We start from the raw sequence: 20,157 nt of genomic DNA, 5'->3' as shown, positions 1-20,157 counted from the left end.
ATGGTTTTTATCTAGGAACGATTACAGTAGGTGTTTACCTCTATTCTGCTTTTTTGTCTCTGGTTGTGGAAACAAACAACTCAAATGGGAAGATAAAGGGAGGATGGTAAACAGCAAGAAATTAGTTCATAGGTTCTGTTAACTTTGCGTAAGACTCGAGCAGCTGGTGTGTATGTGTATACAGGATGAAAGTGTGCGTAGGCCTACATGTATGAATGTAAGAATAAGTCAAATAGTAATATCCACTATGTAATATGAGTAGGAACAGTCTGTATGTTGGAGTAAACACAGACATAGATAGAAAAGTGACAATATTGTGAGTATATTAGCAGTTGTCATCTAACAGTCTTAGAACTGGAAGATCTACAAGCAGACCCCCTGCAATGTTGTCAATCAGCTGTTTTTAAACATAGACGGATAGATAGGATTTAATGGTTAATGGGAGCTTTGTTGTCATATTCAAGGAGACAAAGTGACGTGATTATAGTGGAGGTTAATATGACTATATTACCCCTTATAAGTATAATAAAATAGAAGTCAAATATTTAACCAGTATTCCTGCTAATCAAGGAAAGGGAAGAAAAAGGAGAAAATTGTACTCAAATAGAGTATGTCAACGTACTTAGTTACCTTCCTTATTTTGGAAGAGATAGGTCATTTTGTAACTGCCGTCTTATTTTTTCCTTGGTATCTTACACTACAGAAAAGGTTAGTGGTTAGTTCTAGGGATACTCCCAGTATAGATAGTAAAGTTTCAGGGTGAGAGAGACAGTATGCAGGAAGTAATGAGTGTTTCAGCTTCTCCCCCTCACAGCAACCAAGGGTCCAGAATTGATGCCCATTGGGTGGTAATGATAGGAAACACCACTTAAGTGAGGAGCCTAGGTGAGTGTCAAATTTGTTTAAACATTGCACAGAAATTTCCCAGAAACAGTGGGGACTAGATCATTATTGTAAGAGTAGATTATGATTATTTTTTGTAAATTGTAGTAATAGGTGAAGTTGTGGCATTAGTGTCAGAGTACTGTATCATAAATCTGGGGATAGGTGGGTGCTGGTCTATTTGAAGAGCTATACCCATCTAATAGAGTGATAGATCTATCCAATCTGGATAAATTATTCAATTTGGTTGAAGGTTGTGCTGCTTTGGTCATATGGACAAGCCAAATACTTTATGACAAGAATGCCATGAGGGTACTAGAGTAAAGTTGATTCACTGCTGCATAGGAGCATTTGTATATAACATTATATGAACATGGACTTTAGTAATAGGAGTGACACACATAATTGTTGCAATAATAGTAACTTCATGACAGTTGCGACTGGAGAGACATAAAGTGTACTGTAGTTTACATAGCCTGCTTACTGCGTGTCCATCAAATGCTCTACCTATCACATCGTGCTATTACTAAGGAGAGGACAATGCAGTCACACTTGCAGTCTAATCGTCAAATAGACTGTGTCCGCATCTCAGACAGAATGTGTTGGAATGGGGCCAACACGATGACACTGAAATGGAATCTTTTCCAGGGACATTTTGGGGACTGACAGGAGCAGATTTCAGTGACCTAGGAGGCAATGGACAGGTGGCTTTCTTTATGTGGCTTGCAACATGGAGGACTCTGAACAAGCATTCCTGAGGCACATGCATTAGGGTGGGACATGCATCGACTCAACAGCCATGATGAACTAATGAAATGACTTTTCTTTTCTTTTCATGGGACTGTTAGCTGTTGTCCTCTATGTGAGGTGCGGGTGTGATGGTGTTGCATTGGTGGTCTCACAGTGAGTAGGTGAGTAGCAGGCTTATTAGTTTAGGCCTATGAACATAATGTAAAAATTTAAAAATCCCGGACAAGTTTAGGCCTATAGAGATAATGTATTGACGATCCCTGAAAATGAATGTCAATGAATGTCTATAGCTACATAGTCTTAAGATTTCGGAGGCGAGATGCTTTTATTTGACAGAAACAAGTGGCTTGTCGATATGATCAAATGGTATGCTATTAAATCAACTATCAAATTATCATAAACATACTAAATGAAAAATCTATAGAGCAATTATAGTGTGTAAGTGTATGTTGCTCACACTGAATTTGGAGTATTTACAATATACATTTCTGATGGCTAATACTACTTTAGGGAAAGGAAATTTATGAGACATACAAAACGCATCTCTAGCACGAAAATGCAAACTTGCATGCAGAGAGGAGATGCCACAGAGTGTATTTGTGAGTTGCTTTGTGGTCTGACCAATAATAGCCAGATCACAGCTGTTGTGGCCCCCACAGGGGCCACACTCAACAACAATAAGAGTATTTGGGAGACTATATTAAGACAGCAGTTTCTTCGTGTGACGACTACAATGTCAGTAATTGAAGAGGTTAGGAATAGGGTTTGTTATTAAGGATAGATAGAATAGGGAGAGACAAGTCAGAGTGCAGGAGTATATAAGTTGAATCATACTGTCATCCAGTACAGGGTTATTTCATGAGTCCTGTAGCAGTGGTGTAAGAAGTACTCACATTTGACTTGGGTAAAACTATCAATACACCAAGGTAGAGATACTTTGTTACAAGTATAAGGCCTGTATTCGCAATGTTACTTAAATAAAAATATAAAAGTATTAGCATCAAAATATACTTAAAGTACCAAAAGTAAAAGTACTGCAAAGTTTGAAAATAGCATATCTACATGCTCACAACGTGTTGCAATGTGAACTGGATTGACTATTTTCAAATAGCCTATGTATAAAATAGGGCTAAAGTGGTTAATGTATATTTAAATTTATATCTGCAAAGTTCTAGTAACCAAAAGTTTTCAAATAAGTGTAGTGGACAAAGGAAAAGTGTTGAGAATTGGCAATAAAAAATTTACTTCAGGACATTACTTGAGTAAATGTACTTGGTTACTTCACACCACTGTCCTATAGTAGGATACTGTGGCACAAGGTAATTAGCTCCACTGTAAGAAGTATCAGTCACTTCAGTTTTTGTCTATACAAAACTCATCTCATCCTTGTTGGTGTAATGTAATTATACACTGGGAGAGAGTGAAGATAAAGAAGTATAGACTGATAAAAAGTATAATATTGCTGAAAAAGACTACATATTGAACTAGTAGTACATGTATATAATATATGTCATACGTGAAGAACCTTTAGTGATAAAATAATGTAATAACCTACTATAGGATACATCGAGTGTACATTCCTACATTGGTTCAGTGCTTCTCAAAGAGGGGAGTAGGCTATTAGGAAAGGGGGGTAGTACAAAAGTAGGCTTTGTTTTTGTCACCTGTTTTCAGTCCTTTTCAGTTATTATTGGCCAGTGGGTCCCCTGCTGGGTCAGTGAGCAGCTGATCCCTGCTGAGTCATCAGTGAACAGTTTAGAATGGAGATAATGAATAGCCAAATATTGTGGAAAATATTATATACAGTCATGATGAAGGAGAAGGAGGACAATTTATTAGGAGATATTTGAGCAGAGTAACAGCATCACCAATCAGTATGTGTCCTTAGTGTGAAGCAGTGTATTGAACAATACACCCCCTGGACATGACACGAGTGTGTCACAGGGACGGACCCCAATCCAAACCTTAATGCTGAGTGCAAGGCAGGGGGCATTGGGTCCCATTTTTAGAGTTTTTGGTGTGACTAGGCCGGGTGTGAGCTGACCTCCCGGTCTCGGGGCGGACACTCTGAGGCCACAAGGCCACGAGTTGGTATTCAAGGATGCGGAGCAAGTCTGATGAGAATGGATGATACCCGGGTATGTGAACTTGTATGAGTGGACCAGGGGTGTCTCTCAAGTAGTTTTTTAAGGAAGGCAAATGGTTTGAGAATCACTGGTATGTTTGGAAGAATGTTGAATGCATTACAACCACAGTTTTGGTAAAACTAAAAGGTACAAGTTTATAATGGATGGTTTCTGAGTAATGAGAACTTTGAGGTGAAAGAAAATCATGCTAACCAAATTGCTGTTTTTCTAATAGGAAGCCTGATATCTGGTTACAAATGTTGTACGTCATTCTAATGCTAATTGGATTTTTCCTACTTGTCAAGGGGAGGACCAATCTTGGACCGATGCTCTTTTTCAGGTGCAGAGTAATGGATGGCGGGTATCTTTGCAATACTGTGTTGTGGTGAAATGTTAATAAGCATTTATTTCCCTTCCATCGTATGGGTCTTGTTAATATGGAGAAATGAACTAACTCTACTAAAAACCTAACATGTCTAAAACAATGAATGTTAGTGCGATGCATTGTGAGGTCTGTGGACAAAATGCAATTACAGGAGATGTTGAAGTTCAACATTACGTCTGCAGTGGTAAGACAACACTCCCACTAATGAACAACTGGAGGTATGGAAATGTAACAGATTTCATCCATTATTGAAAATATGTATTGTGACATATTAGACTATAGATTGATTATCTTGTAATGGTGATTCCTATAGTGTTGACATCACCATACAGTGAAACATTCATTTTGACAATACCATGTAATAAGACTGGTATAAGTTTCCCCTTGCCATTACAAGGACTAGAGGGACAAGGATTAAGTACAATTACAGATTCATAGTTTGGTCAAATAACCTGTAGAATAAGCATAGAAAAGGTTGTGAACCAGTAATTGGGCAACTGTATTTAAGATACATTTAATGACTAAGTTAAAGGAAGTACTTAGAAGCGTTATCAGGCACACATATAGGATAAAACAAATATTTTAGGTTAGAGTTAGGATTTGACATAACCAAAGCTGTTGTGAAGTTTGTCTATTTTGCAGTTTGAAATCCAATAGAGTAATCTGGAGATATAAGGAGATGTGTTGGGAAATGACATTTCCCACATAAGGAGTTTGGTTTGTATCTTGAGCAATTGTATAATTGTATAGTTTTTTACTCGCACATCATACACTGTCTACTTGCTGTCCTATATACACATTCTAGAAATTGTTGTCCAGGTCCTAAACATTTAAAAAGACATCTATATAACAAACGTATTAATTTACAGTGGAACCAATCTATGTGAAGCACAATTACCTGCACAAGATGTTTTTTACAGTTATGGAAAACCAAAGGAGATACAGTGACCAGTGACCAGTGACTGTGAAAGTAGCCAATTTTGCAGCAAAGGTGCCAGGATGTCCCTAGTGCCCACTATCTTGTATCCCCAGTGACAGCTGTGATGGGTGCACTGGTAGGAGGAGCACTGTGAGCCTAGCCTGGTCGAATATGCGATGGCAGATTTGTCTGGTTCCAGGCTACCGGAGGCCAAGCAAGTGCAGTTGTCGGTGCCCAAACAAAGACAAAAAGACACATGCCATACAACTTAGAACTGTAGCCACGAGGAAATGTAGCCAAGAGGAGAGAAGAGAGACTCATTGACATTTGAGCTCATGTGAAGAAACAAAAACAAAAACACACCTGATTGCTGGCTTACAAGTGGTCGCTCGGAAAAACAATACAGAGGATCGTAGGTGGAATTTCCCCAAAGAATGCAGACAGAAAAGGGTTTTCGCCCCTACCAGCGATCAGAAGTGTCTTGTATGTTTCCATATTTCTTTGTAAGGAGTGGTTGTGTTAGTGGACATTAAATGCCATGAATGTATTTCTCCTTTTTAGGATGTACATAGAACTATTAGGCTTCTGGAAAATACTGGTTGGAATTCAGAGGCCCACAGGTGAGGTCTAGAGAGTAAATAATTGTAGTAATATCTCATTACAGTCTAGTATTTCATATCTCTTGGTCTATGATTCTATTTGAATCAAAGGGAGGATTATAATGGAAATAATATGAAAACTACACTATTGCCTGTATGATTATGGTTATAAACTTCTATGAGCCTTCTAAAGAAAGGACATTTGCACACTCTGCTGTTTCTAGGTCTATTTACAGAGTTTGTAGTAGTAGACAGACCGTGTTCTCACCTGTTGGTATCCTGTCAGAGTAACTATTTCTAAATAGAGCCATGTATGACTCTGTCCACTAACCACACCTCCAGCTATTTGTGTTCTCTTCTTGTGTATAAAGGAAACACACAACTGAGCAATCGGGAGGCTGCACGTAGGCAGTCTCCGAGAGCTCTCGTATAGTATAATAAATATATGCTGGTTCATCCACTCTACTCTCTGTGGAATTATTTCCTTTATATTGATGTGAAGTTTATATTTTTCCATAACAGGCATCTCCTACCACCTTTACGCGGATGATATCCAGCTGTATTGCTCTTTTAACCCTGACTGCCCTGACGATTTTAATTCTAACCTTGCTGTTTTAAATGAGTGTCTGTCTGCCATTAAGGCCTGGTTAGCAAGCAACTTCCTCCAGTTGAATGAGGCCAAAACCGAGGTGCTCATTGTGGCCTCTGATGGTGTTGCATCCAAGGTGGCTGGTTGTATTGGGTCCCTCAAAAGTAATGTGAGCCCCAATCTCAGGAACCTTGGGGTAATTTTTGATCAGGCCATGCACCTGTGGACACGCACATTAAATCGGTGACCCGCACCTGTTTTTTCCATCTCAGGAACATTGCGAAGTTAAGGTCGATTGTTTCCCATTCTGATCTAGAAATGATTATACATGCCTTCGTTTAGTATTGCAATTCGATTCTCACCTGCCTCAATAAGACATCCATAGACCGCCTCCAATTCATTCAAAACACTGCTGCAAGACTGTTAACTAGATCAAGCAGAAGGTGTCACATTACTCCAGTTTTGGCATCTCTGCACTGGCTTCCGGTAATTTTCAGAGTTCAGTTCAAGGTCCTGGTGCTCACTTTTAGGGCTCTGCATGGCCAGGCACCTGAATATGTAACTGACTTGCTGGAACCATATGTGCCCAGCAGGTCCCTGAGGTCAGCAGACCAGGGTCTATTGGTCATTCCTCGTACCAGGTTAATCACCAAAGGTGACAGAGCTTTTCAGTCTGTAGCGCCTAGACTCTGGAATGCCCTCCCTCGTGGCCTGAGAGCTGCAGCTTCTGTGATTATTTTTAAGAATCAGCTAAAAACTCTACTGTTTCAACATGCTTTCGGGTAATGTCACTGAGGTTCTCCTCCAATGCTGAAATATCTCCGATTTTTTTGGTTTTCTCTGAGATGCATTGTGTTTTTGTTCTGTTTCTTATCATTTGATTGTTTTTTGCTGTTTTTATTTCTGTTGTATGTAAAGCACTTTGTGAGTCCTCTCTGTGAAATATGCTATACAAATAAAATGTACTTACTTACTTATTTACTCGATGGATCGATGCCATTACTAGGGACCTGCACCAAATAGGCTCGTCGCTGTCTGAAGCCGAGCCCTTAGCACTGGACCGACCTAAATGGAGAAGTTTAGGGAATCTGATTGGCTCTATGCCTGGCACCGCCCCCGTTGCAGAGCAGGAGATCTGATGATGATGATGATGAGTGTCTGAAATGCTGGACAGCTATTCATTTGAAACAACGATACAGGAAGCAGTGACACTTTCCCACTCAGTCCGCAATTAAATTGTTGAATATTTCCTCTGTGGAAAGGGTTAATATTGTTAACAAACTTTTAACCTAGCTGTTAAATGTGAAATTAATCAAGATTGAAAAACCGTGTTGCCTATTTTTTTATTCTTTTGCCTAAAATTCAATCTGATAATGTTCTGTTAAGGACTTTACACACCGGGGCTGTCTCAAATAACTTATGCCATTGAGTACTTCGCTTTAAACCTAATATAGTTGATTCCTCAATCATACAGCTTTATGCCTTTATTCACAGTGAAAAATGTACCTTTGTTCTGAATAGCGATGCGAGAGTGTGGTCTAGCCAACACCAATTCGAGTTGGTACTCCACACTCTCCTATCTAACATCAGGGTCTTGAGCTCTACAGTGTTAGCTAAGCTGTCGCGTTCTTGCCTTTCCTGGATTTGCCCTGGGTTGGCTCCCATAGTGTCAGCTTGCTTGCCTCTAGTTCTGTGTGCCTGACGCAGTGCCCTGCCATTTCTGAATAGAAATGGAGTCACTTTATCGCTGTGTGATATTCACACTGTGTGTAGATGTACTCATGGCACAAACAACAGTTTGGATAAACGTGTGTAAGAACCTTTAAGCCCAGTCCACAGCAATGATTCGCAACTGCAACTCCTTGCAACTCCTTGCAACCATTATCCCCAAATGGCAGCGGTCTGCAACCGGTCAGTCCAGACCACTGCAGTTTCTTGCAACTGGTTGCAAGTTGCGACTAGTTGCATTGGTGTGGACTGGACTTTTATTTTGAAAGTTTTGGTGAAATAGAGCTAGTTTCCAGAAAAAAGCCATCATTGTTCTTTCAGCTCAAGCTTTTTTTAATCCCATAGCCTGGAGCGATGATTGCTCTGCGATGGGCCAATTTGTTGTTAGGCCAACTGAGGATAGACTACATCCCACAGCTGGAGGGACGATTGATCTGTGACTAGTTCATTGTTCCAACTGAGGATAGACTCCGTCTAATACACTGAAAGCACATTCAGTGACATTTTCAAATCTGTACTATGAGTGAATTATATATTTTTCTCACCTGAAGAAATTACTGTCGAGGCTTGTACTGTTTTATTGAAAATGAATGTTGTGATGTCACCCACACTGGCCAGCATTTGCTATAACTGTATACTGCCAAATGTGGTAGAATTATGAATATCGTAGACCCAATATGAGGTACATTTACGGCTATATGATTTCTAGTACCTGCACCCACTCACAATCTCACTCCACTATCTCCATGGCCCTCAGGTACCCTGGATCCCCACCTGTCCCTCCTGCTGTGGGCAGCCATGCTGGTGTCCCTGGTGATTGTCATTGTCTTGCCTCAGCCCCACGGCATCAGAGCCCTCATCGCCTCCACCATCTTACGGCTGATCTTCTTTGTGGGCCTGGAGCCTACCCTCTTCTTGCTTGGGGCTTTCAATGTGAGTTTTTGTCTGTGTGTTGGGACGGGCCATGCAGATGTGCATGAGCATTTAACGTTGTGTTGTAAAGTGAAAGTGGGCCACCTGTTTACATAGGGTCTCTCGAGGCAGCCCTCTGTTGCCCTGGACCTTGGGTTCAATGTCACTCGTAAGTGTTAAGGGGCTTTTTCACATGACAAGAATTGAGCTCAAGTTGAATTGCATGCCACAAGTCATTGAATGTTGACGCACCAAATCTGGGTGTTGCTATTGCAACATAAGCGTTCACCATTAATACAGAATAGGTCAGCCAGCCTAAACTAGTCAAAGTTCAAACGAGTTCAACTTTAAGTGTCATGTCACAACTCGGCAGACGTTTCAAGCGGTGCCTTACGGCAAGTGTGTGTTGTTGGGCCTCAAATTCTCCGCATAGAAAATGAATGGCTTGACGCAGCATTGAGTAATCATTTGCAAGCAGCTTTAGAGTAGTTGTGTATGAACCATGCAGACCCCACAGCACGGCTATGTTTGGACTTAACACTCAAATCGCATGTACAGTTTAAGAGTTGTACAGTAAATAATGGTCATTGCTATTAAGGCAGCTTTTCACAGACTTTTCGTCTTGTCTTGACTGTGTTTCCTGCTCAATCTCAATGTGGCTGTTGTTTCTACATGTTCCTGTCGTCTGTGTTCCCCGGGGCTACAGGTGGGTAACAAGGTCATCTTCGTAATGAGCTATGTGGGGAACCGGGGAACGTTCACGCGGGGCTACAAGGCCATGATCATGGATGTAGAGTTCCTATACCATCTCCTGTATCTGATCATCTGTAGCCTGGGGGTCTTCGTCCACGTCTTCTTCTACAGCCTGCTGGTAAGCGAGCGTGCTGTGTGCATGCCTGTTATCTGTGACACACAAACACATCGTAATAAGCACATTAAGGCACATGGCAGGCCTACATATAGGCAATAATGCAACTCAATATAGATTGACCCACCTTACTCTCCCTTACACACACACACAAAATATAGAATCCTCACTATTAACCTGCTATTTTATACTTCGAGAAACTAGCTGATCTACAGTACAAGCGTATGGCGACAAGTTGTGAGCTTGTAGATAGATTATTTTCCAAACTTTTTAACATTGTTGCCAATAATGATTTGCACAAAACAGGGACACCAAGTTGAAAGTTAGTTAACCCTTTAAGACTGGGAACGCATCTGTGTCATTTTACATTTCTTTGGCTATTCAAACATAGCAGATATACAAGCTCATAGCGTGCTATTTTTGAAGAGTTCGAGAACCACAGATATAGCAACATAATTTTTTTCAAAAAACTGTTAGGATTTAGACATTTGTAGAATCGGCCAAATTGCTCAAATTTTCACGTTTAAAAAAAAAATAGCTGATCTACACGCTCATATGGATTAAGTGTGAATCTCCCCCTCTGTTCTTGTTGTGGGCCAGCTGTTTGACCTGGTTTACCGGGAGGAGACCCTGCTCAACGTCATCAAGAGTGTGACCCGCAACGGTCGCTCCATCGTCCTGACGGCCGTGCTGGCCCTCATCCTCGTCTACCTCTTCTCTATAGTGGGCTACATCTTCTTCCAAGACGACTTCATCTTGACCGTGGACAGAATACCCAACAAGACCCTCGGTATGTTCAAAGAGTTCTTCTAACCACTCGTATAGAAGAGTTCTTCTATAACAAAGGTTCTCAACCTGTGGGTCGGGTCCCCATATGATTATTTCTGCAGCGTTGCAGATTATCCGACCCGACCCGGATCATCTGTAAAAATAGCCAGTCAAAGTGAAAATGTTGCCTCTAAAGGAGAAGACAATAATTGTTTTTTAAAGTTGCTCACTTCAGACAATCAATCAACCTTAACTAATGTCCATAAGTATATCATGCACAGTATACATCCGCTGCCATGCTCACACCTTTATATCTTATCTCAGGTACCATGTGTAAATATGTAGATAACTTTTTCTGTTTGTTTATTTGTTTGATCTCCTTGCCCCCCCCCCCTTCTTCCCTTTCTTTTTTTCTATGGAAATAACGATACGATGGGAACTATGCACGAAAACTAATTTCACCCACTTTTTTACTTCTGTAAACCTGTGATGTGACAATAAAGCTGATTCTGATTGAATCAATTGATGGGCAAAGAACAAAAGTGATATACGATTTGCTCTCTCTATGCCCACCCTAGGGTAGATGCAGTTTATTATGCTAGCGTAGCTTATGCCACTTGTTACATGTAACCACTTTGCAAGTATATATAATAAGTGGTTGGTTGTCTCATTCCACAATAATTTTCTAAACTTCCATGTACTTAACATTAAGTACATTTTGTTCTATTACTATCTTGCCCATGAGAAGAGCATGGTGCCAGTATGGTGGGAGAGTTCCTCTCTGGTGGAGTCTGTCGGAAAGAGAATGGAGAGAACTGCTCAGCAGATGCTGTGGTGGATGGTAAGTATGTTAGAGTTTGTCCTATGAATGTATGCATTTATAGACTGCACATGTGTGAGTTTAGTTGGAGCGATGGGGCTAGAGGCATTGTGAGGACTGAGTCAAAGGGTTCCTTTGAGTGTGAATTCACATGTCGTGAAAATATTTCTGTGTGCACGCGTGTATATGCATTTTATGTATATGTGTATGTATATAAATAGGTATATATCGAGTGTGTGAAGGTTTCTGTGTCCCCAATGACCTCAGCCGGAGCAGATTCTTCTTCCCAGAGACTTGGTTAGCTGTATAAATCCTGGCAGCCGGTTGATCATGGGATTACACATGTTCTGGTGGGGACTAGGGGCTGCTGCGTGCAGCATAGGGGGCTTACATTCCTCGTGTGTCTAGGACTGGGGCTGAGACCTGCTGAGGTGGTTGGGGGGGGTCAAGGGGTTAATTACTGTCAAGCACATGCAGGTCATAGGGTCCTCTCAGCCAGGGCATGGAAGTCTTCTCACCACAACCAGTGGGTCCTAGCAAACCGACTGACCTCTGAAGAAAACACCACCATGAACCCATGCACTGCCTTAATATGATCAGCCAACCATGTAAATTCCACAAACCGTCTGGAGCATGACCTTACCGAGGCTTCTTTATCCATCACCACCATTCCCCACCATGCCCCGCTAATTATGCTGGTCTGCTGACTTGTTTTCGTGGTGATGATTCGGGGAAAATTCCCAGTGGTATATCCAGTTGCGTCCTGTATGGTGAACCAGTTGGTGGATGGGATAAATCCATATATTATTCTTCATTATAAAATTCAGGTCCAAATGTGCTCTATGTAGTTTGCTGTTATATGCTGTTATATGCCCATATATGGGATTGTAAAGGAGATCCGGTTGTCCAGAATCGACAATTCGACCGATACCCAAATGGACATATATGGAGACCAGTCAAATTGAGTCGGATCGGCGGTTGTACAAAAAGGTTCCCATATATGAAGTACTCTGATGTCATCAATATGATGACATATTAAAGGGAACGCAACGCAAACCAACATCGTTAGGCAATAGTTTCTGTTGTTTGTGACGTCCACAATCGACCCAACGTTGACATGGAACTTTATATGTAGATCCTACTGGTCTTATTTCTGGACAACAGTAGGGATGCTGAGCAAGCAGAGCGGACCGGGTTTTATGTTCCATCGATACTGTGTTGTACATTATGACGCGTGTTAACGTGTTGCTGTCCCTTCATAGCTGCCCTCGCTACCCAGCCATCAGCGATGGTCATCGAGGAGAAGGAGCGAGTGTGTGACTCTCTGATCATGTGCATTGTGACGGTGTTAAGTCACGGCCTGAGGAGCGGAGGAGGTGTCGGGGATGTCCTACGGAGGCCATCCAAGGAGGTACAGTACAAAGCGCAGGACCGCTTGGACAATCAATTTACTCTACTAATCCAGACTGAGCAGTGGTACCCCTGAATTAATTATATATTTGGCCATGGGCCCCCATACGAAAATATGTTGTGCCACATACAAGATGCGTGTTGTTAAACTTTGTTTTAAATATTCAAAATTCCAAGCATTCCAAGTTTTTTGAAAATAGCAAGTCTACATGCTCAAAACGCATGTGAGCTGTCGGCTATTTTCAAATAGCTGATGTATATAGGTCTAAAGTGGTTAAAAATGGTTTGATGGTACAGTATTTTAACTAATTTAGCTGGGGACCCCCTGGAACCCCCTCAAGGACCCCTGGAGGTCCCCAGACCCCACTTTGAGAACCTCTGAGATTAAAAATCAATTATTTCCTGTTTTCACTGCTAGTAATCTCAGCCAAACCACGTGTGGGGTTGCGGTTTGAAATGATACGTTACGCCTTAGCAACAGCTACACTATGACAACCAGGAGGACTAGCGGTTTGAGGTGGGCAGCAATCTCTTTTAGCCAGCAGGTGGGTGCGTCAGCAGGACTGATGGGAGCCAAAATAGTGTTTCAAGAGGAGCTTGGAATTTTTTATTTCATGTACAAAATGCACTTAATTGTCAAAAATGGTCTAAATATATAAAAATATGATGCATCTGGAGTCAATGTTTAGCATCAAATTCAATACCCAGCTGAAAAACATTGAAAACCAGAAACTGGAGGGAGCTTTAAATCAGACTTATCTACTGTAACTGCTGTTATATGTTACATTATGGAAAAGGCTTTTTTCCATGATATACAGTGTGTGTATGTATATATATATATATATATATATGTGTATATATATATGTCTGTGTGTGTGTGTGTGTGTGTGCGTGTGCGTGTATGTTACACACACGCTGTATAGAGAGATAGAGTTATTATAGTGTAGTGTAGTATTTATCTTCTTCTTCTTCGTTGTTGGTGGATCTTCTTTCATCTACATATTCCTCTTTTTGGCTTTGACAGGAACCCTTGTTTGCAGCCAGAGTCATCTACGACCTTCTGTTCTTCTTCATGGTCATCATTATTGTCCTCAACCTCATCTTTGGTGTCATCATCGATACCTTCGCCGACCTGAGGAGTGAGAAGCAGAAGAAGGAGGAAGTCCTGAAAACGACGTGCTTTATCTGCGGTGAGGAATCTGCAGTGTATATGTATTTTTCTGTGTAGTCCTGCAGGCAGATGTAACAGACTGCGGTCACTTCCATCTGCAGGTACCATCTACCTACCTACCGTTGGGATTGGAGTCCCATTGGTCTAAGTATGGTATATAAATGGGTTGAGAAAAATACCATTTAGTCAGCCATTCTTGCACCTTAGCAGAGTGAAGCACACACTATGCACTTGAAATATTTAGTATTATTGAATTTGGAAAATGTCTTCTGCCAAGGCCACCCACAACAGCCAGCCACCCCCTGCTCCCTCACACACACACACACACACACTCAGACGCACACGCACACGCACACGCACACGCACACGCACACGCACCACACCACACCACACCACACCACACCACACCACACCACACCACACAACCATCCAGTCTCCACTGCATAGCAACTCTTAAAAAAGATTTGCCTATGATTAACCACTTAAGCTCTATACAACTTTCAAAAACAGGCAATGTATAAGCTCACAGTTGACCGCATCGTGACGCGTCGTAAGCTTGTAGATCTGGAATTTTTTTAAAGGTTTCGGAAATGTTTGCCAGGTTTGCTACAGTGCTCTGAATGACAAGGGTTGTTTTGCGGACAGTGACAAAGAAACCAAAGGAGTGGTCTGTTCTAAAAACCATCCCTGATTGAGCGTGTGACTGCAGCGTTGCAGCCTTGCATGAGGCTGCCTTGCAAAATGGGGGCTGTTTTTCTTGGTAGTGTCAACAACGCAACAACCGCCTCCTCTTCCCAGAATGGTTGGTTAGTCATGACTGGTGCTGCTGTGGAGGAGTGTGTTTTCTTCCTGTTGCCATATGGCTATTGACCATGTTAGACTGCATAGTCACTCGCACACAAAACTCCCCCCTGCGTGACGTGCTCTGTGTCTTTTACCACCATTTTCACCATCCTTTGCGATTATCTCCGTCAATTTTCCGTCAGGGTTCAAATTCAATATGGCTACCGGAATTCTTTCAATGGCGCATACGAGGTAGGCTCAGATAAATGAAAAATGGGGGAAATGCTGTCTTTGCAGCCCTCAGTTAGTCTGAGGATTGAACTGGCATCTAAAGATTGTTTCATGCTGACCTGGAAACATGGAAAGGGCAGACGTCTAGATGCTTTGACGCCTGCCAGCCCCCTTATGGCCTTACTTCCCCTTGGTTTTGTTGTAGTCTGTTGTGACAAAGGTCACAACAGTCATTCACTAACTCAAATGTGTTTGTCATTGTTGCCACACCAACAGTGTTTCTTCACCATAAAAAAAATAAGTGTATTTTTTGTTGCGCTAAAGGTATAAGAGGAATGCACGTGTGCATGTATGGGTTTGCTTGCATGTCTTTGTTTGCACGTCTTCATCTGTGTGTCCTCAATGTGCACTCACCGATATACTTTCACTCGCAGGTTTGGAAAGAGACAAGTTTGACAACAAGACGGTGACCTTTGAAGAACACATCAAAGTGGAACACAACATGTGGCACTACCTGTTCTTCATTGTCCTGGTGAAGGTGAAGGACTCCACAGAGTACACAGGCCCTGAGAGCTATGTGGCTGAGATGATCAGGGTAAGGAGGTGTACTGTTGTCGTCAATGTGCCCCAAAGTAGACTCACTCAGTTAAAGGCAAATTTATTCTTCATCTTACAACAAAAAATATGCATTTGAAACACTTTTTGGCAAAGTAGTCATAAGATAACACTAGAAAGGTGCGCACTGGAGCACAAATCTCCACCAGGAGGCTTGACCCAATAATAATTCAAAAAATTAAGTGCGCATCGGTAGAAAAAGCTCCGCTATTTTATTGCTGTGAACGTTTCGAATTTCTAAATTCCCGATTTGACCACAATAAATAAATAGCGGAGCTTTTTCTACAGATGTACAGACTTTATTTTTCTACTTGTTGAATTGTTGTTTGTACTGCACCTGGGCATTCAGAGTGATCTTTTCTTTGACCCAATAATAAAACATAGTTGAACACATAGTGGTTAGATTTGGTGTCTGTAGGATATACGGTGTACTAGGGCATTCACCGAATAGTCGAATATTCGAATATTCGAATATCAAACCGACTATTCGACTATCAAACCACTATTCGATTATTATATTAAAAAACATTTTTTAGTGGCTTTTCTACAGCAGACACGCAGCTGTGAGCTCTGGTGTGACGTCAACTCGCATTCCTTGAGTCAAGTCATCAATGCCATTGAAAAAAAGAAAAAAAAAATTTTTTAATTTTTTTATTATTTTATTTTTTATAATCAAAACGATTAATCGAATAATTCGAATGCTAAAAATCACTATTCGTGAATGCCCTACGGTGTACACAAGTTTCCCCCCAGGAAGTGCCACTTGAATACAGGATTATCAAGTGGGGAAAATTGGAAAGCTAGATGCAACATGAATTGGAAACTATTCATAATGTCAGTCTATCATTTGATCGTGTGGTCAGTTATAGTTGACTAATGTAAACTTGCCACCACAAGGACAGGAACAGTGGTTGCATAACCTTCGAAATGAGCCACAACTTCACTGTGTGCGTGCAATCCGTGCATGCATTTGCACGCTCTGTGAAAGAGACAGACATAGCGATCTTTATAACCTTCAACCAACAACACTACTTCACCTTAACAATGTTGGTGTAACTAATAGAGTCACTGAATTATTTGTATTATTTTCTTTTTTTGTCACTGGAAGGACAGATTGCATCCAATTGGCTAGTTTTCTATATATATACACACGTAGTCGTAGATACCGCATTGGCTGCTGCTGCTCATTGGAGTGATGCGTCAATGGGGCCGTCATCTTGGTTATGGTGGTTTGTTGCAAATCTTAGACATGTAGTTGTGTTACGATACATAATATGATTATAAAACAGAAAGTAGTCTTAGGTAGTGTACACGACTCAGGCACATTTCTTTTAGTGGAGTTATGGCATAAATATATATAATATATATATATATCAATAAATGTACAGTCAATCACAAGTGAATGTGAGAATTAATATATGTGCAGGCCTTCAACAGTGAGTATGTCATACATGTACTGTATGTACACTACAGTCTATCAACAGTGAATATGAGTGAATATAAGTCTCTCAGTACTTATCCTTAACAGGCATCAGTCAAGGTTCTGTAGTGTACATCCTAAGAGTGCAGGGCTCCAATGCCAGTTATTGGTATGTGAAACATAATTTTGCATGTTCATCTCACAGGAGGAAGGTAAGATATCTGGGCTTATTCAACTCCTCAATCTTCTTCCTTCATGAAAATAGAACTCTGTTATTCTGCACCCAACTGCAGATGATTCATGCCTGTAGCCTCACAATAACACCTGACACAATTGTACATTTCTTTTAGCTTTTTACCCCTTTGTTCTCCCTAATTTAGTCATTCATACTCACACATTTCTGTGTGTTGTATCCTACTGACACACCTGCCAGTAAGGAGCCCCCACCGGAAGGACGTATAGCCTTCGTCCTACTCCTCCCACCCAACTCTCCCTGCTGACAGGTGCCGCCCCAGCCCGTAGGATTACATGCAGTAATAATTGCAATATCACCCTCCCCCGCCCGGCTTCCCTCCCCCCGAACACGGGCCAATTGTGTTCGTATAGACACTCGACAAAGCCTTATTCACCACGGTGGATTCAAACTCCCAGACTCCGTGGTGGTGGTGGGCAGCTACTTTACCACAGTGCCGCCTGATTTGACTGAGGTTGACCTTAACTCCTGAACAGCGCTGCCTGCCCTTTGTGACTCTGATCGTTAATAAGGTTCGATGGGTTTGGAAGGAGCTGCTTTTTCTTTCTTTCTTTTTTCAAGTGATTGGTAATAACTCCTTGCCTCATCTGGCCCAAGAGCGCCCACATTGCATTATGTAATCCTTGCCTCCGTGACCTTGAATCCCTCCAAAGTCTTATCACATCTGTCAGCTTTGTGTATGGAGAATTAACATTCAAACAGAGCCTGCCGGTGGCATGGTATGTGTTAATCTCCCAAAGCAGCCATGCCTAGGCTTAGTCAACACAGGCATGCATGGACGCACGCACGTACACACACACACACACACACACACACCACCCTATTGCACATTGTCCGATGACTGCCAGACCAGGAGGTAACCTCATGATTGCTGCTGAGCAGTGTGGGGAAACCCCAGCCATGTCTGCTTGCTGTAGCCAATGACTGCTCTGGGCCCATGGACCCCTATAGCCTGGCATGGCCTGAGGAATCACGGAATGATTTAGCTCTGTCAGATTTGTCCGGTTTCAAGGCTAATGTACCCACCCCCTTCCTTTTAACAAAGACGTATGTGTTTGACATTATGGCCAAAAGTGAAGAATACAATGTTTAAAGTACTGCACATTATTGGCCTCAAATAAACACCCTTTCATTTGAATACATTGAGATTTTTTTTTATTATGGAATCATGTCACACCAAATTATTTACAAATAATAATAGTAATATAATAATAGTTATCATAAAATATTTTATTGTTAAAGCAGGAACAGTATAAAAAAAGAAGAAAAATCTGTATGTGGACCGATTAATCCAAGACGTGTTGTTTCAGTATCTTTTCCGTTCGTGGAAAAAAGAAATCTGCCACAGGAAAGCCCCTGTTTCAGAAGTTATCACTTTCTTAACACGCTTCTGTTGCTATCTGTCCCAGTTCCCTGGTCTCCCTCCTGGAGACTTCCTAGCCATCCTAATGTGGTGGGCTGCTCTAGGTCTTGTGAGGAACCACCTGATTTGAGATTAACCCTTCACCCCATCCTTCCTCACATTAACCTTCGACCCCACTGAGCTTGTCAGGGACACGCCAGGTTTAAGGAGACCCCTAGCAGAGGGGGTATGCATGGTGTGAAAGACCCCAATTACCGACCAACTGATAAAGTCATCCTTAACAGCCCTCAGATTCACTTTTTTCAAGCAGTGTCCTCCATTACTTATAGCGAATTAAGTTTTCCACAAAATGTTCCACTTCTCACAGACCTTATGACTATGAAATAGATTTATTACAATGTCCATAACACAGAAGTTAGATTTTGTTTACAGTCAGCGTAAGTCATGGTTGCCACTCCTGATTTTATTGTTCAACAAATTCTCGTTTCACGCCAAGGTGTGCGAGTTTGACGTTTGTCGAGCCAGTAAATGTTAGATTAATTGTCAGTATTTGAAGTCAAAGTGTAATTTCGACGTCTGCAGGTGATGTCTCAAAGTTGTCAGAATGTGATGTTTATCAATACTTAATCGCTGTTCTGGTGGCAAGACTGGTAAACTGGAAGTTGATTAATTCTTTCAAAAATGAATCTATTACAATTTGATGTGAATGCGTTCATCTTGCCAATGCCAACTATAAAGTAACAACAGACTTTCCTGCTCGGCTTGACTTCCTCCGTTGTTGCAATTAAAGATACATTGACAGCTGAATTTACTCACAGCAAGTGAAAGCGCAAGGTCTTAAGTTAGTTAAGATTTATGGAGGTGATAGGGTAGGAAATGACTAATCAAACATTTTACTGACACCTTTGATATAACAAATTGCAAAAGGAGACCAATGGAGTGCATTCCTGTTTAGCTTTGTAACTTTATGTCCATTTTTACTTAATGAGCCACCTTTGATCTGAATGAACTCATCTGGACAAATATGAAATACCTGCATATCTCTGACTGTGGGATTAGGGAGTAACATACGTTGCCATGTTGTTTGTCAGGAAAGCAGAACAAGTAAATTACTGGCACATCACTGGCTGTTTGCAGTAGGGAGAGGGAGTGACTGTCATGCATGCCTACTTCAACAATGGAGAGTCAGCCAGTCAGTCAGTCAGTCACTGATTCAGGCAGTTACCCACATTGACTATTATAGGCCGGCGCCCAAGGTCTGGCACATACATTCAGGTATAATCAAGAGATGCCCCTCTAGTACATTTTTCAGGAGGCACTTCACCAGAAATCTGACTTATTTTGTGTATAATCTCAGCATATCACCAACCTTTAGGCAGTATTGTTCAGATTCATCAGGTCATGGAGTTAAGTGATTTTGAAAGTGTCATAAAAACCCATGTTGATATTGTTCAGAAAATAACATTTTCAAATGAGAAAACCTGTGTAATATATGATGTAGCTAGTACTACAAATTGGACTATGTACAGTAGTTGTTCAGATAAACTACAATAAACTACATAAAC

The 20,157-nt window shown here is 41.3% G+C and overlaps 1 protein-coding gene across 10 annotated transcripts in view; it reads left to right on the top strand.

The window, feature by feature from the left end:
* itpr1b (inositol 1,4,5-trisphosphate receptor, type 1b) overlaps positions 1-20,157 on the top strand; it is a 117,679-nt gene that overhangs the window by 90,897 nt on the left and 6,625 nt on the right. For all 10 annotated transcript variants that reach the window (XM_080424461.1, XM_080424465.1, XM_080424462.1 and 7 more), the window contains 7 exons: positions 8,736-8,911; positions 9,597-9,761; positions 10,359-10,548; positions 11,275-11,367; positions 12,609-12,757; positions 13,781-13,946; positions 15,376-15,536. In XM_080424461.1, coding sequence (XP_080280587.1) covers positions 8,736-8,911; positions 9,597-9,761; positions 10,359-10,548; positions 11,275-11,367; positions 12,609-12,757; positions 13,781-13,946; positions 15,376-15,536 — 1,100 coding nt within the window. The remainder of the gene's footprint in view (positions 1-8,735; positions 8,912-9,596; positions 9,762-10,358; positions 10,549-11,274; positions 11,368-12,608; positions 12,758-13,780; positions 13,947-15,375; positions 15,537-20,157) is intronic.

This window comes from Gymnoscopelus braueri (genome assembly GCF_963280865.1).
Source record: "Gymnoscopelus braueri genome assembly, chromosome: 3".
In the NCBI taxonomy this organism is placed as follows: Eukaryota; Metazoa; Chordata; class Actinopteri; order Myctophiformes; family Myctophidae; genus Gymnoscopelus; species Gymnoscopelus braueri.
The sequence above is the reverse complement of the archived record's forward strand: the minus strand, read 5'-3'. Positions and strand labels throughout refer to the sequence as shown.